We start from the raw sequence: 18,845 nt of genomic DNA, 5'->3' as shown, positions 1-18,845 counted from the left end.
TGAGAGTATATGCTGCCATGTTCAGCACTCAAAGCACATTGTGGTAGGGTGTTGCTTGGTGCTTGCTCCCAGGCCAACTCTATGGGCATATGCTGCGGTCACTGAAAGAAGCGTGAGCGTGGCGCATTGGGTTGTAAAACAAGTTACCGAACCCATTTCCTGATGGAGCATAGGATCCAATGGCAGGTAGTTTGTTACAAAAGTGTTTTTTTTTTATATAGAGTTCAAGCAGTAAAGAGGTGTTGTGATACCCCCTGTTAAAAGTCAGGAAATATTGGTGTTGATAACAGTACTTCACAGAGAACGAGCACAACACAGGTTTTCGGTTGTGAACTGCCACGAGGCACATTTTGATTGGTTTGGAAAATGACTATTAAAAGTAGCATTGAGTTTAAAAAAAAAACCCAATAGTCTCTTCTCAGTATTATAATGAAGCAGTGTGTCTACTGCTGGCAGTAGGGCACTTTTCTCTGAAGGAATGTCTCAAGATATGGACGGCATTTCCACATTATCACCTCACTACATATGGATACCACAAAAAATTGATCAAATCCCTGGTTGCTGTTGCTAAGATCAAAACAGTCTGGTAATAAGGGGTTAAAACTGCACAATTTTATTGTGTGTGTGTGTGTGTGTGTGTGTGTGTATCAATACTGTACATAGCATCAGATTTGAAAACATACGGTAGATTATATTCATTAGTGTAAGAGCATAAGTGTTCAAGACAACACAGACATCCTGTTTTTCTTATATTTTCTATTTTTTGTCTCGTGTGTATTTTTGCATCCAGCTGGGTTAGAAAGCTTTGCCACCACAGGCTACAATTAAACTCCCTCCTGCTTTTCTCAATGTAAAGTAACACACATCACTATAAAAATAAACAAAAAACAAAACATTAAGAAATGTTACATATTACAGTTTGACTTACGGGTTTCTGTTCATCTTCAGTTGTAAGCAAATCATATAAAAATAGTAGTGTACAGGTACAATCTGTCATGGTGCCTCTGATTCTCAAGGTGTCCAAAGTGAGTGTATAACTCACCTCTCCACACACTCATTGGCTCATTACCAAGCAATGTTTGACTCTTGTCAGACAGTATCAAACAGTCTGAAGCTCCTGACTCCAGTCCTTTGGTTGTCAGTCCATTGCTCTACTTCCAGGACTCCGTTGTTTCCAAAACAGACCGACTCTCCCACAGGTCTCCTGCCTCGTTCCTCATCCCATCTTTCAGATTAGCTTCCCATGTCTCCGAGGAGGTAAAATAACAAGTCCTTATGATCCATCTTTTCCCTCTAAGCTCTCCGGCAGTGCTGGAGGCTCCTCCGCTGAAGGTGACTGGGCACCTCCTGGTCCATCTGTATAAAAATCCAAATAGACATTTGGACATTAGTGGACTGCTTTAGAAGCTCATATGGGACTTTTTTTGTGACTATAGGAATCAATTGCATCATATCTCCGAATTCATGAAGGACATAAGTAGGATCATGCTTACACGTAGCTTTCATGCACATCATTTAAAAAAATAGTGTTTATTCATTGGCAATAAAACTGTGAAGCACAAATGCAACATGGTTTGAGGTTAAATGGTCTGAAATTCAAGATTTTTGAGTGCACAGAGGCTTTGAGTATAAAGCATAGTCTAATCATACAGGGCATGATTATGTTTTTCCTTTTTCAGCATCCTCATTTACTTGCTACCCACATGGTCAGAAATAGTCAAGCCAACTGTGGCCAGGCTCACACCAGAGTCTTGACAGATGGCAAATTGACTTCTTACACCCAAATTCCAACACCGCCCAAAACTGGCTCATTTTAAACCCTTAATATTCCTTTCTAAATCTTTTCAGTTATCTCATATCTCCCAGAATCTTGCACAGAGGACTATGTATTTCAGTCGAATGTTCTCAATGTTTTGGCTGAGAAACAGTGTCCAGACTGTGCTGAGTCTGAATTAACACTGTTGCATCATAATGTTATTCATAATTTCAAATTGGTCACTAATGTTCAATTGGATCATTTTACAGCATGTTCTCTCAGTTAATGACAGACAGTCTCTCACATAGAATTATTACATTAACAAAATTATACAGAAAGTACTCACAGTATTCAGAATGTAGAGCAAGTCATTTTTAATTGTCAATAATATCAAATATTCCTCCAAATCTCATTTTTGTTTTGGTCAAACTTGGAATTTTCCTTTTGCTAAAACAAAATGCCACCATGTATGTTACCTTTGAGGGACAGCTCAGCCAGCTTTAGTGGCAGGTCACCAGGATTTACACCCGCCGGAGACCCCAGGATATCAGGAAGGGCATTTCTCCTCCCCGAGCGCCCCGATGAGGCAAAGTCCAACACTGGCTCTACTTCCGTCATCTCAGGACCCCTCTACCGAAAGACAGGGTTGTGTGTTAAAGTTTTGTCATTCCTATGAATGTTAATAACTGAGTTAAGGACTGAAATATAATTTAAGTGTACTCCTAGATTAGTTTAAATCCAAATCACCGTCAGTCGGGTTTATACATCCGTGTCAAGCCCCAATAGTCCCTTTTAATTCAGTTAAAGGGGTCCTCTTATGAAAAACACATTTGTTCAGGTCTCTACATATACATAGTGGTCCACTCTAACCCTACTAAATCCTAGAATCTGGAAAACAATAAATATTTGGATATTGATATTGAGGGCCACAGTCAAGTTTGGGGCCCGACATTTCAAATCCAGTGTAAATGCACATCTGGCAGCTGAATGACATTACTTAAAAAAGGCATAATATGGGACCTTTATACCAATCAAATTCACTTATTACTCTAACATAATCATTTAAAAAAAGAAAAGAAGTCTAGATATATTAGAAATGATATTTAAGAAAAGCTCAACATGTTGGGTTTGGTATTCTTGTGCAAACCGCATCACATTAATAACAGTGAATTCTTCTTTGTGACATGACTCACTCAACAGCAAACAAACTCATACAAAAGAAAACAAATATCCAGTTTATTCATTATTTTCCCCATAACATTCCAAAATTTAAATAATATAATAATACTGTATTACTTTCTGCTTTAGTGCAATATAGAGCACAGCAGTGGCCATTTATCCTGACATGGCCCAGACAAAAGTACCAATGTGTTAAGAATCAAAGAAAGGATGTCTGAAGCAGTAGATGTGTCTGTTTGGTCTCATGGCAACCAGCAGCTGGAGATCCAGCTCTAGGCTGCACTGGTGACAGGCAGAATTACACCCCCTGTCACATACACACACATGTACATGTACAGCGGGCCTCTGTGTTGCCATGACAACATTGCGAGAAAGCACCACTTGCAGGTAAACATATGACTCAAATCCATTATCTCACTATCTCAATTTCTCTTGCCAGCTTTGCCTCTTTTTGTGTTTCTCACTTTAAATATCAGAACCCCTCCGTCGAGAAATATCCCGTCTTCCATCCATCTCCTCCAACAAAGGAACAAAGCATAACGCAATGCATACTCGCAGCCATAGTCACACACACACACACACACACACACACACACACACACACACACGCACACACGCACGTACGCATCCACACACGCACATACACGCACACACTTGTTCTCTAGATCACCAGTACAAACTTCCATTGGTGGTTAGCCTAAAGCGCAATAGCAACCTCTCCATTTAGCTCATATAAAATATGGTCTGCTTTAAAAATAATTAAATGAGCTTACTGATATATCTCCCAACACTCTCATCTAATCTCACCTTGCTGAACCTACCGGTCTGCATAGAAGTTAACTGTTAAAATTCCAAAGCCTGAGTGATTGTCTTTATTTAACAGCAGAAATAGCACAACAGTGTTCTGAAACTCGTCACCACATTGCCATAAGGATCTGTTGGTGTCTCACAGTATGGTTAGCTATAGGTTGATGAATAAAAATAATACAAATACAAAAATAATTAAAGCAGCCACGATTTATCATTATCTGAGTGCTACACAGGTTAAACTCTGTTGAGCCCCATTGTCACGGCCAGTTCATCTTCTGAGCTCAACAGTTTTATTGAAATCCAAATATTTGCTTATTTAGTTTTGTGTTCAGGTATTTCTTTTTTCAGTTTTTTTTTTATTCACTGTTCAATGATGATGTCTTTAGTTTGTATGTTTTCAGATAAAATAGACTAAACGCTATATTAAGTTTTCTCCCCAGATACTTGAAAAACATTTCTATGGAAAAGTCTTGACAACTTTATTAATATATTATTATTTGTTTGTACACAACCGTGCACTGTCAACAAAGCACATAATAAAATAGCTTCTGAAAGGGTCGGACAAACAAACCTACCGTAAGAGTTTCCACTCACAGGTGATTATTTCACAAGTTTATGTTGTTTACTCAACATCTCATTCACATTTAAAGGACAGGACTTCCTAAACATGCTTCCAGAACTCAATGTGCTCTCAAAGTCAACGATCCTCTTCTTCTGTTTTGAACTGGTGAATTATTGTTATTATTATCTGAACAAACTGCTGCATTCATTCATTGAAAATAACAAAAGACTTAAAACAGGACAGACAGATGGTGTTTTGGGATGAGAACAAGGCACAGACCATACTGTGAACAGATGTGTAACATGTGATGCATCAGTGTTTTAAGTCAGACAGAAGGCTATACATGCACACAACGTGGCCTCGGTGGCTTCTACCAGCAGTCTTCCACCTTCATGTTTCTGAACGGAAGTGCTCTCTGGAGAAGCATTCTATGCCTGCAGGACTGAACCTGGCCTTTCCATTGGTTTTTTACGTCTCTGCAACACATGACAAAGCTGTTCTTTGTCCCGTGGATCAATGCCACAACTAAAAGTCCAACAATAGGAGTCTAATCATGGCTCAGCAGCAGGAAGGACACCTCACACAACAGACAGCGGCTGAGCCGCTCTCCCTTTCTGGCTGTCCTGTCAAACCTATCATTGAGGAGCTCGGATTGGTCTGTTAATCTGGACAGTTAAAAATACACTTGGACATGTCTATATAGATTTATTGGAAAGTACTATTAGCAATCACCTGCTGCTAATGTCTCAGCTTTTCTGTGTGTATGGGAAAGTTAAGAGGTTTAAATGTTAGGTATGGAAGGGGAAACTCATTCTATGGTAAAAATGACAATTAAATATCATGTTGAGCTGGCTATAAGTAGCCTGAATTCAAAACAGTCCAAAGTCAAAATTAGAACATCTGTTTCGACATTTTAATTTAACCATCAGATTAAACACTGACCAGAGAGTGACCTTTTATCTAATCAGGTTTATTTTAACTGATAATCCATCAACTGTTTGGAAGGGATTATGTTGTTAAGACAGCTGACCTAGATAGTGTGAAGCCTGCACTGGATCAGACACAAAAACAAGCAGCAGGTATGTTGCATAATGAGGCAGGTTATTTTTTTAATTTTTAATTTTTAAAAAAAAAAAAGCCTTTTGACTGAAGAACAGGTCGAGGTCAAATGATCAAATGATGGCTTCAGAGATGATCATTAAAAAAAAAAAGACAAAAACAGAGAGTCTGTCTTTGTAAACAGAAACACAAGTCTGAGGACCCTGAGCAGGAGGGCTCGAATGGAGGCTTTCAGCACCAAGGACAGGGCAAGACAGAGAACGCTGCAGCAACAAACTAAAGAGACGCTGAAAGCTCTTTGTGCTTCCACGTAACCAACAGACAGATGGGCTCGTCTGTTGTTAAGGGAAATGTCATCATTATTCTCTATTCAAGAGTAAAACAAAGAAACTTTCATTTGGCATCAACAAATACATATCCAACCTGTTGCACTTGATCGAAAACCTTTCAGAAACAGTCAGTATCCAGGCATTCGTTCAGCTCATGTCAAAAAGCCTTTAGAATGCTCAAGTTCTGGTTTTAACCTCCATCAAGGGGGTTATGTTTTTATCTGGTAACTGCTTCCACGTAAATCATTAGAAGAAGGAAATTTTGCACTTCTTTGACATTTTCCCTAATGAATCAATCACACTGCAGGTTTAATTTGGAGTGTTATATTTCATGAAAAATAATTTATAAAATCAAAGATGAACATAATCTATTCAAACTATTCAGAAACTAAATTGGTTTAATACTGACCAAGCACTCTACATAAAATATGATATTGTCACTGGACAGCACTAAAATACTTCCATTCATTGAAGGTCAGATGAAAGAGCTAGACCCTCTACAGAACAATGAAATAAAATGAATTCATTAATGCAGCTCTTTCAAGATGATGACTGTAATCATCTCATCTTCAGCTGCTTATCCAAACATACAGGTCACGGGTTCTGCTGGAGCCTATCCCATCTGGCTATGGGGTACACCCCAGATGAGACGGCTACTCATCACAGGGCCACTCAAAAGACAGAAAACCATTCATGCTGACACTCACACCTATGGACCAATTCACCTATATTTGGTGGGAGGATGCCGGAGAGAATACAAATGTCCTTCTCACCGTGAGGCAACAGTGTCCGCTGATGCTGAAATTAAATTAACGTACCTTAATCTTAATTGGGAGATTATTAAGACTAAAAGTACTTTCTGAACATTATTTCCCAGAGAATAAAGTCAATTCAAGCTGTTGGGAAACCATAGATACCATCTTTAGAGTTTTGAATATATTTTAAAATGAAGAAAAATAAGAAATCTAAGAAAAATAAGTATATGAGGCTTATGTTAGGTACACTTCTGTGTCATTGATTAAAAGTGTACGTCATTAACAATTGTTAACAATAATAATAATAATAATAATAATAATAGTAATAATAATAATAATAATAATAATAATAATAATAATAATAATAATAATAAAAATACATGTGTAGATGGAGAGCGGTTAGATGGCTAAAGGCTCTAAAGCCTGTGTAGTTCAAGCAGGCAGGAGGTAAAGAGAGGCTGATGGGGGAGGACGGTCTGAGGGTGTGGGAGCATATGCAGGTTTGAAGGAGATCAGAAAGATATAGAGGTGTCACATTTCCAAGTGTCTTGCAAGTAAAAATCTGAATCTTGAATCACTGTGGATAGACTCTGGGGATGGGAACAGGTAGCTAAAGATTCCACCCTGCTGAATAAGAAATGCTCACTCCTCTGGAATACGTAGCTTTAAACATTAAAAAAAAAAAATTATGGACGGCTCCAAGTATTGTGTGTCTTCTCATGATGGAAGAAACAAAGCACAAGTTTGATGTTTTATCTCAAAGTAAGCAATTAGAAGCAGTAAAAGATTGCTTGTAATAATCCAGGCTCACCAGAGCAGCTCCAACCCATCCGGAGTGTAATGTCTGTGTATTGTGACTGTAGCCTCCCCCGCCCAGGCCGTGGCATCAATCAGTCAGATGGTGGGAGCTTAGGTCAGAGTGCGGCCTCTCCGCATGACAAAGAAGAGAAGAAATGACGTTTTACACAGACACCAGAAGTTTAAGATGAATAAATAATGCCTGGGATTAAGTCTATTTTTAGTCCAACGTGCCCTGTGATTATTCCCTGTCCTTCCCCACACTTTTTTTTTTTACTGTTATCCTAAAGCTTAACATGCTCTAGCTGCCATGGAAACTACACCATTGTTATGAAGACAGCTATATTGTGGAGGAGGGGAGCCAAGGCGGAAGCATCTTTGTGCTGCAACACTCCTGTGTTTTTTTCCAGTCATGGAGCTGTGTTTTGTAATAGTAATATTAGATCTAAAGTTATGTGACAGATTTGAATGTTATAAACATTAGGCAGAGATGGAGTTTAAAAAAAATTTGTATTAAAACTACTAAATAGAAAATGTTTCATGAAGAAAACTTTCTATATATGATGTGATAATATGTTAAATGAAAAGACACAGCTAGCAAGAACAAATAACCTTAAAAGGTTCACTGTGAATACACACAGACGCTGGAAGGGTGAACCACTGTGGTGATAAAAACAGTAGATTTAAAAAAATAAAAAAATAAAAAAGGCAGTTTAGTTCCTGAGAGGAGGCAGCAGAGACAGAGAGTTGAGACTGATCTAATGAGACAGTGTGATCACAGCCTGCTTTCAGATCTCCCGGACATCCCAGGCACATCTTCCTGTCTTTCCCGCTGATATGCGCAGCCCTTTTTTCTCTTTAGAAATCTGCTTTCATGATTTAGAAGCTGGGACTCTAACAAAATTCCATTGGAACAAGCTTTGAATTTGGAGATAATTTGCTTATGGAGTGAAACGGGGATCTTTTGAGAGAGGAGTTATCAAGGTGCTACAGGCCTGTGCTTCTTCGTGTGTCATGATAGTTATTTTAGAAACCACATGTCCTATTTCTCTAATAATCCAATGCATTATTATTACTCAAGAAAAATGACATTCCATTGACGGTGGCTTTTTTTAAAAGAAGTAGATCAGTGACCTAAAGATGAATAAAATTTGACATCGAAACGGTTCTTAGCTTCAATATGAGTTTCAAGACTGTCTCATTATGTTATTTCACAGCAGTGAATATCCTGTGAGCCCAATACATTTAAAGTTGTCAATCTTTCCCTGTTAAGACAGCGCTGTGTGAGTTTAAGATAACATTAGAATTCTTACCAGTTGACACATGATTTAAAACTGAAATGAAGATGGAACATAATTATGTAGGAGTGTCCGTGTGCCAGGGTTGCATGAATTAAGAATATACAAAATATACACTAACCCATCACATCCTTTGATCACAGGGCTCTTACTTGTAAATCTTGGGTAGCCTCACTACAACAACAGCTGTGGGAGCAACATTTACACAAAGTCGATGATCAAGGACTATAGATACAGAATTGGCTTTTCTTTTACTTATGTGAAATACTGAAGGAATATCGCTTCAAAAGTTACCACAAATATGAGGCAGATCAAAGGTCATCCTCATCTGCATGCTCAACTGGAACACTTTTAACACATCATAAGCTTTATAAACACTCAGTTCTTCAAAAAACACTTTTCATGAACTGACAGTAAAAGAAAGCTGTCACTAATATGATTTGGATTCACCGTATTGTCTGTTCTAGACAACGTTCGTACCTCAGTAAGTACCCTCTTTGTAATTAACACTGTTTGATTGTGTAACAATGACAACAAGCCATTATGTGAAATGAGACTGAGAAAGCGGAATCCACTTTGCCAAATATGAGACAGATTGAGTGGATTTTCATGTGGGTCAAGCACAACAACAGAACACCCAGCTATTTACAGCAATTATAACACTTGACAGAAAGGCAAAAGTGAAGGCTGGCAGGCAGCGCTGGCAAAAGGCCTCAGGAGGGAAATGAAGCACAGACCATGTTGAGCAAGAACAAGCTGCTTAGGGGAAGCAGTTTTTACAATTCGTGTTAGTATCCAGCTCAGATTGGTTATTACTCTCCTGGAAAACATTTACATGTCATTAGGAACCCAATTTGCCATGTGAACAGTTGTCATGTTTAGTGGGCTCTGCTGGAGCTGTTCTAATCTTCATGATCACGTGGTGTTTTTTAACTGAACCCGCAGTCTGGAGTTTTGAAAGCGAACAGGGAGAGTCCAAAATTATGTGACTGTTGAGAAACATTAAGGGAAGTGTAGTAACCAAAACCAAGCTCATAAAAACATCTCTGATGACTCTATAGTACCAATATTAGTATAAGGGGTCAGGACTACTTTTATTACATCCAGCTTCAAAGCGGTGAAGTATTGTAATTGTCAGTGTTGATGTGTTTGTCCGCTCGTCCACCAAATCTCTACCTATGCTTTGATTTACCTGCAACATCCCGCGACACCCCTGAATTCAAAATTTTATCCTGACCTACTTGCATAGATCAAAGAAAACAAACAAACAGATGAACACATGAACACTGACAATCACAATATAACACAGCTTTGAAGCAGGATATAATCACACAGTTACAGGGTTGTACAAAGTGGTACAATGTATTTTACACAAGGGAAGAGATAAATAAAATTCCAAGAAGGAACAAAGAAATATTTGTAGGAATTTTTCTTAGTGAATCTGTGGCTTAATTCTGTCATCTCCAATTATTCATGAGTACCTTTTGGACATGGGGGCAGAAACCTCAATGGGTTTAAAAAAAGAATGCATTAAAATAAAAGTTTAATGGCAAACTCTTCTTCTCTGTCTAATTTTAGTGTAGAGCTAGTCGATCAATCAATCACAAATCTGACCAGATGCTTTAAGAATCCAACCATTATGGTTTGATAATCTCCAAAAGGTTTAAAGACTGTTTTACCAATCAAATGAAAAATTAAAATAAAACAGAAAATAGGTTTGACTTGATTAATAACATTAAAAAAAATTCTATACAAATTGTGATAAGATAATTTCCCCTCATCTTCAACTAAACCTTGTGGTTAATTCCAAAGAAGCAGTGTTATCTTTCAGAATCCATGTATCAGTCACGTCCTGGTAGCTGCAGTGAGGCCAGGAGAATAAATCTGACGTATATGTCACCCTTGTCTGATACATGTGTGACACCGGGAGGACAGTGTGTGCTGCCGTCACATCAATATTTCAGTGTGAAGCCTGTTGTTCTAAAGAGTGTAACTTAGGCCGTCCTCGTCCCCAGGCGCTCCATGAACTAGACCATCGAGTCAGCAGCCACAACACGATCTGCCCGGGTGGCTTCAGCTACACGTGCTATTCCTGCACAGCGGTACTACCCACAGGCCTCTGGCACTCTCTGACAACAAGCCTGGCAAATGGGGCACCGGTTGAGACATACACATACATAAAACCGCTATGAAGTCGACACACACAGACAAACACACTGCCACGATGCATCAACACGTCAGCCTCATGCGCTGCCTTTGTGATTTAAGCTGCACTCGGCAGTGGGAGTAAAATTGGAGCTGCAGCAGAGGAGGAATTCATCTTCAGCAGCAGAATTTCCACATACCAATTTATCAAACTTTTACAGGCACTGAAATAGCAGCGGATGACTAATGTCCATTTCCCAAACATTTCCTTTAGCTCTTCCTGGAAAGTCTCACATTAGACAAGACGGACAGTCCCACCCACATCAGATCTAGAGCTTACTCTGGGTTGCAAACACTTTCATTGTGTTTATTCAGAATTTTATTGATTTGATCTCAGCATAAGAAAATACTTAATAAAATTCTATGACATCTTTCAAACATCCAAGATGATGGTATCCGATTGCTTATTTTGTCACTGTCCTTCCTTTAATGTTTTGGATATTCTCTGCTTCTTCTGCTCCTCTTATGTTCTCTCTGCCTTTTGGTGCGGACAGATTTTATCAGTTTACACTCATTGATCACTGATCTTTCCTGAGGGCCAAAAAACTATAAGAATAAACTAAAGATGACCGGAAATCTCTTCAGGGCTAAGGGAAAGTATAAGTAGGTGACATATTAGGAATTCAGAGGCACAGTACACACCATACTCAGTCATCTGATCCACTTTTATAAAATATATTAATTCGTGGAATCTATTAGACCTGAATAGATAAGTCTATCTGACGTGAATGAAAATACTCTGATTTGTAACTGGGGGTTTTTTTTGGGGGTTTTTTTTTCAGACATTTCCCTCTTGCTGCCCTTTGAAAATGCTAATTTGCTGCCATGGAGAAGCCTCTTGAGTGTAACCCCTGTTTGATGGCGCCCATTGAAATTCATTGCAATGCAAAAAAAGCAGTCGCACCTGTCAACCTCTTCTGGCCTCTGCAGTTACTAATCAACAGAACGAGCATATCAGATGGTTCTCAGCTAGTGATTTGAAATTATGTCCTTGTTTCCAGGGCGGTGGAATCCTATGCACTAATTACGGGAGAAAACAGAGCTGCTGATCCTATTGTGTGGTCTGATACACTGAAAAGGTCACTGATCTGTGGCTTAAATGGATGCCTGTGGAATTACAATCTATCTTTTGTCTCCATCCCATCTCATCTACTGCTCACTTCCAAACTCATCAGTATGGAGAGGCTCTCAGCAACAAAAATTACATTGATGAGCCCGTCTCATACAGGAGGGCCAATGCATGCTGAGAAATTCTATTGAGTTATGCTGCAACCCCCCCCCCCCCCCCCGCTTCTCATCAGACTGGCCTACTGGGAAAATGGACACACAAGAGGTTGAGGTCAGTCGAACACAGGCCGCCTCTGTTGATCCGATCGTCCTCCGTCCTCTAATTTGAAAAACATGTTCCGTGGTTTATGTCCTCCACACCCAGATGGAGAAAGAACTAACGTGGCAGTCAGTCACAGGTCACGGTAAAGGGCAATGAGCCCTCAATTAAATGCTGTCTCATTGTAAACCATCAGAGGTCACTGGTCAATACAGAGGAGAACGATATATGTAGAATTTAAACCGGGAAATTCCTAGTGGACAGGCCGACAATCAATGATAATTCGATTTAGGTGCCAGGTGGTAAAAAATTTGAGGGATTCAGATTTTGCTGAGGTTTAAGATAGTGCAAAGTAAAACAGTGAGAGGGCTGTGTGTGTGTGTGTGTGTGTGTGTGTGTGTGTGTGTGTGTGTGTGTGTGTGTGTGTGTGTGTGTGTGTGTGTGTGTGTGTGTGTGTGTGTGTGTGTGTGTGTGTGTGTGTGTGTGTTGATGATACACAATAAGTGTGTTTGGGAACTGATGTCAAATACCCACAGTCTTTTAATACCTTACTTTTGTGGAATCTCACATTTTTTGGTGTTTTAAACTCCAGACGCTAAACTTCTAAATGCTGTGTGAGCAAAAGTGTCATAGCAGCAGATAGATGGACCATAATTCAACTAAACTGTCATTGTGTCTCACAGCATTGTGACATTTTTTACATCAGCTTTGTTTTTGGGGAACCAACTAACAAACAGCAGTGATGAAGACATCTCACATGACCTACATCGTTTCACACACACACACACACACACACACACACACACACACACACACACACACACACACACACACACACACACACACAGACACACACACACACACACACACACACATAAATAGATGATAGAGATTTTTTAAAATTATTTTAAGCACTTAATGCTACAAGTCAACAAAAACCTAATATTAGGTAGGTAAATGAATGTTCTATTGAAATTTTGTATAGATATATTAGCGTTAGACTGATTAATTTATACAAAACCCAAAACAAGTGAAGTTGGCATGTTTTGTAAATTGTAAATAAAAACAGAATACAGTAAAATGATTTGCAAATCCCTTTCAACCTATATTCAATTTAATACGCAGAAAATATTGCAAATATTATCTCATTTGACATTTCATGTCAGCAACATGTTTCAAAAAAGCTGGCACAAGTGGCAAAAAAGACTGAGAAAGTTGAGGAATGCTCAACAAACACATATTTGGAACATCCCACAGGTGAACAGGCCACTTGGGAACAAGTGGGCGCCATGATTGGGTATAAAAGCAGCTTCCATGAAATGCTCAGTCATTCACAAACAAAGATGGGGCGAGGGTCACCACTTTATGAGCAAATGCGTGAGCAAATTGTTGAAAAGTTTAAGAACATTTCTAAACAAGCTATTGCAAGAAATGTAAGGGTTTCATCACCTACGGGATGTAATATCATCAAAAGGTTCGGAGAACCTGGAGAAATTATTGCAAGTAAGCGGCAAGGCCAACATTGAATGTCCGTGACCTTCGATCCCTCAGGCGGTACTGCATTAATAACCGGCATCACTGTGTAAAGGATATCACCACATGGGCTGAGGAACACTTGAGGAAACCACTGTCAATAAATACAGTTTGTCGCTACGTCTGCACGTGACAGTTAAAACTCTACTATGCAAAGCGAAAGACCCAGAAATGCTGCCAGCTTCACTGGGCCCAAGCTCGTCTAAGATGGACTGATGCATCTGTGGTGTGACGAGTCCACATTTCAAATTGTTTTTGGAAAAAGTGGTCATCTATGACTATGACTATCTTATCCTCTGGACCAAAGAAGAAAAAAAAAACATCCAGACTGTTGTTGGAAGTTCAAAAGCCAGCATCTGTGATGGTATGGGGGTGTATTAGTGCCCAAGGCATGGGCAACTTGCACATCTGTGAAGGCACAATTAATGCTGAAAGGTACATACAGGTTTTGGAGCATCTGTTGCTATCCAAGCAGCGTCTTTTTCACAGACGCCCCTACTTATTTCAGCAAGACAATGCCAAGCCACATTCTGCTTGTGTTACAACAGCGTGGCTTCATCGTGAAAGATTGTGGGTACAACACTGGCCTGCCTGTAGTCCAGACCTGTCCCCCACTGAAAATGTGTCGCGCATTATGAAGCATAAAATACAACAATGGAGACCCCGGACTGTTGAACAACTTACGCTGTAATCAAGCAAGAATGGGAAATTATTCCACCCGAAAAGCTTCAAATATTGGTCTCCTCAGTTCCAAAACATTTATTGAGTGTTGTTAAAAGGAAAGGCGATGTAACACATTGTTAAAAAGGCCTCTGTGCCAACTATTTTGTAATGTGTTGATGCCGTTGAATACTAAATTGATGATTATTTGCAAAAGAAAATAAAGTTTCTCAATTCCAACAATGAATATCTTGTCTTTATAGTGTATTGAATTGAATATAAGTTTGCTAAACATCGTATTCTGTTTTCATTTATGACTTACACAACGTGCCGACTTCACTGGTTTTGGATTTTGTACAATCTGGCCTATGTGCCTCCTAAAACACACAATTTACTGACAAGTCTTGGCTGTTCACTGAGGGCAAGTGTCAGACAGATAATGAAAATAAGCTTCTCAGGTGTGTCACGGCCAATTAAACAGATTTTATTGCCAAAGCAGTTGCCTCTTTACTGATGGTAGTAAAAAAAAGCTTTACCTTGTAAAAGATAATAGGGTGACTTCAAAAGGTTGGTTATGAGGTTAGTGATAAAAAAAAAAAAATTCGACCAGTCAATCACATCCAGCATCTCTGAGAATCAGCGGGTGGAGGGGGGGCAGGGTGTGATGTCATCATCTGTTCGCCATCAGAACTTAAGTGGCAGTAACACGAAGTCTGGTTTCCAAGAAAGGACAGAATGTGAAAGGAGAACAGATTATGGGAAAGTCACATGATGCACACAGCAGTGACAGAACAGTGCAGACAGTCTCTGACAACACCACAGGATACCTTCACATGACAAAATATTAAGATACTACAGCTGACTGAATTCCACAGACTGTAAGATATATAGAGTATGGAGCCTTTGCAAAGTCATTCCTGACATAGCCCAGTGTGGGTGGATTCAGCCATCACCCTCTTTGCAGTACCTAATTCAGATTAACTGCTGTGTGATCCAAAATAGGCAAACGTGGGTGATTCTGAGGTTAGTCAAATTCAGCCTGGTTATTGACACACAACTATCTGAGGGTAACAAGTTGGCTGTACCCAGTTTTCTTACACGTAGCTTATAGTCATCATTGTTGGCACTAACTTTGAACCTGACCTGAATTGTGAGCAGATTCGATGTTTGCTGACATCCCCATGCACATAAATACGTGAGCGTTTGTTCTCTCCTCAGATGTGCAGAGATGTAGATAACAGAAGGGTGAAACGTTGCAGATGACACACCAACAGAAAAGCTGAAAAGACCACATAAAGTCTGACATCAGAGCAAAACCGTTCACGAGGTTTTAGATTTGCTGAGTTATTTTGACATGATGTGTGAAATCTTAGTTAGTGTTATGTTTTACAGACCGTTTGCATTAGGCTAAATCCTCTTTCCATGTTGGTGTGATTGGCTCTTATCCATGGTCCTGAAGCCTAATGACATCATCTTCCACATTATGGCTGGAACAGAAAATGTTTCATGTTTTTTTTTTTAACATGAAACATTTTAAAATGTTTGTATTAAACACAAACATTCAACTGTTTGGAATTTAGATTAATAGGGCCTACCATTAACCTAAGAATTACACCTGTTGATTGATTATTTTATCGTGATAAAAAAAAACCTAAATTATCCACAAAACAGTGAGCAACAGTATATAGTGTTTTTTATCTTTGGCATTAATGCCAGCGTCTGACTCAGCACTCAACAATTTTTCTGTTTTCTCCCTGTATGCTCTTAAATGAAAGCACATTCCTCCTTTCCCTTTTTTTCTAATCCCAAAAAGGGTTAAAAAACAAAACAAAACAAAACCTTGACTCGGATTATTTACCTGATGCTCCAAGCCCTGCTCAAGGCTCTGATTTCCTTACCTCACCACCATTCAGCAGCTACTTGCTAGTTGACTGTGTCACTAGTGAATCCCAAACACCTGCATCTGTTACAGCAAAGCAACCTATGATCCATGGTTCTAGCACAAGTTTAACAAGACAGTCAGAGACTGCAACATCCCGTGACACCCCTGAATTCAAAATTTTAATAATTTTAATTTTAATAATTTTAATAAAAGACCCATGATACAACATGTAACTGGTGCATTCTATTTGTCATGATGTTTCACAGAAGTGTACCTAAAAAGGTATGAAAGTGAAAATGTGACCTTGACCTAGTTTTTCAAGGTCAAGGTTGTGATCTAATTTTCATCCCCTTGCCTTCCTGAATAAAACGGCTTTTGTTTCGCTTTCTATCATATCTGGTTCCTAAGATATGTGCAAAAACATCTCAGGATAGAAAATATCTCAGATCATAGATCAAAGCATTACTCACACTGGCTTTCTCCCTCGTCTTTCTATCTTATCCGGTTCCTGAGTGTACAAAGATTGAAATATAACCTTAACCCAGTTTTCTCAAGGTCAAGGTCATCATCTCATTTTCATCCCCTTTGCCGCCCGAGTAATGTGTTTTTTTCTTCATGTTTCTATCTGTAATAGTTGTGAAGATATTTGGTGGACAAACGGATGGACGAATGGAACACACAAACACTGACAAGTATAATACATCCCCTTCGCGGGATGTAATCATGTTTAATAATACAAAGAGATTTTATGAGGAAGAGCCATTCATTGTGCTGTTGCATTGATATTTAGAGTCTCATTTGAAAGCTTGAGTAATAGACAATCACCAACTTCGACCTGCAGCTGCAGCCATCTGTCTATGTTCAGTGGGGTCGGGTGGGGTGAACGATCTACAGGTGGGTTTTTTTGTTGTTGTTTTTTTAAGAGTTTTAGGCTGGTTCATTTGTCCTGCAAATTCAGCAAATCAGTTTTCAGAATACTGGGCTTGTTTGACTTTATCCAACACTGAGATCTACCTTCTCCTGAATGACTAAGAATCTTCCAATTTCTAGTAGGTATTTTCTGGAATAAACAACAGGTAGTATGTGTTTTACAATATTTGTCTGCGTTAGTAATCAGTGGAGGAACTAAGTGAACAATGAGAGACTGCCAAGCCAAAACACAGGTTCCAGCAACACAAAAACACAGAAGAAAAGTATATCCTGGTGTTGCCCACACGCTTTGATTGGCAGGTGATCACAGCATCTCACAGCAAAAACAACAAAGCAACTAGACGCTGAACTAAAAGAGACTTTTCAAAATGACCTCATGGATGGGGTGAAACCACACAATTACTGTATAATAAATGCACCAGAACAAAGATTATATTAAAAACATGGCGAATCAGATTACATCCAGGATTAATTTCTCTGTGTGACAATGTTTATCACAACAATGATTCTCAAGGAAGCGTACATTCAAGTACTAATACAGGCAGAAGCTCCAACAGGGTATGAAATGCTCTGATTTGTTTTTGACATTTTGTGCTTTGGGTTCACAGAAGCATAAAGACTTGGGGCTTCTTCAAGGCCTCAGCACACACATGGAACTGGCACCCCACTTCTATGAAGGATAAATACATGAAGGACTGACACACACACACACACACACACACACACACACACACACACACACACACACACACACACACACACACACACACACACACACATAGACAGACACACACAGATTCCATCTTGTACTTAAGGGAGAGTGTCTCTAATGGGTTACTAGATTTAAGGGTTTTGTAAATAAAATCTTATAGCCTATAATATAACAGCCTATAATATAACAGACACGTTTATAAACAGCCATTTTCTAGGCAAGTTTTAGTTTTTCATCTAAACACGCACACAACCACAAATATATACAGTAAACTGATGATTTCTGGCCATAGTGTTTACAATTCATCATACACGTCATCTGAAGGTCACGGTTTCTGCACCTTTTAATAAACCAGATCAGATAATCCAAGTGTCACGGAGCTCTCTGTAGGGTGCCAGTGGCATTTTCATTCGAACAGCTGATACACACAATGCCGTGAGTCCATATGGAGCTGACAGGTAGACTGATGGAACACTGTAAATATAATGCAAGCCTCTTTCAAGCATCTGTTCCAAGTGAAGTGTTAAATCAGGAGCTGAAGACCTAAGTGATGGCAAATAAATTAATAATACATTATTTTTTTCTCAGCTTCTGCTGTTTTGAATCTCCCTTCAATAAAAAACAACAACTATATTTTACGGCCTACAATAGTGTAACCAGCTGTTTCCTCTCCAAAAGATTCCAAAAGCTAGGGCAATGCCCTACCTGTGGAGCAGGACAGGTGACAATGTGCGCAACGACAGACACTCACCAACCAACTGATTTCAGTGCGTTTCGCCGAGGACAATAATCCAGGAGTCCGAAGTTGGCACTAACCGCCAGCCACCATCTTCTGCAGGAACGAAGAGGGGAAAGTGTCAGGTTGTCACGGGATCCGTCCAGCGCCACTCATCACACCGTCTCATTACAGCTGATGTCGCTGAACGCGTAGCGAACCTAAAACCAGCGCTGATCCCTCTCAGAGCCGAGCGCCGCACGGTGCGCTCATTCCCAGCAGCAACAGGGAGGCGCGTCAAGCCGCACGCACCGATCCCGAAGGCTACAGGGGTT

The 18,845-nt window shown here is 39.5% G+C and overlaps 1 protein-coding gene across 4 annotated transcripts; it reads right to left on the bottom strand.

Moving 5' to 3' along the window:
* Positions 1-623: 623 nt before the first annotated feature.
* pkib (protein kinase (cAMP-dependent, catalytic) inhibitor beta) lies at positions 624-18,775 on the bottom strand. Of its 4 annotated transcripts, none has more exons than XM_068333342.1 (4): positions 18,547-18,775; positions 14,808-14,984; positions 2,233-2,386; positions 624-1,356 (listed from the first exon to the last, which is right to left on the bottom strand). In XM_068333342.1, the coding sequence occupies exons 3-4, from the start codon at positions 2,372-2,374 to the stop codon at positions 1,274-1,276; spliced, it is 225 nt and encodes a 74-aa protein (XP_068189443.1). In that variant the 5' UTR covers positions 2,375-2,386; positions 14,808-14,984; positions 18,547-18,775; the 3' UTR covers positions 624-1,273. The 4 variants fall into 4 exon arrangements, with proteins under 4 accessions (XP_068189443.1, XP_068189444.1, XP_068189441.1 ...); XM_068333343.1 differs by lacking the exon at positions 18,547-18,775 and adding an exon at positions 15,415-15,486; XM_068333340.1 differs by lacking the exon at positions 14,808-14,984.
* Positions 18,776-18,845: the final 70 nt, after the last annotated feature.

Source organism: Antennarius striatus, chromosome 14 (genome assembly GCF_040054535.1).
Source record: "Antennarius striatus isolate MH-2024 chromosome 14, ASM4005453v1, whole genome shotgun sequence".
NCBI classification, from domain to species: Eukaryota; Metazoa; Chordata; class Actinopteri; order Lophiiformes; family Antennariidae; genus Antennarius; species Antennarius striatus.
This window is presented reverse-complemented; position numbering and strand designations above follow the sequence as displayed.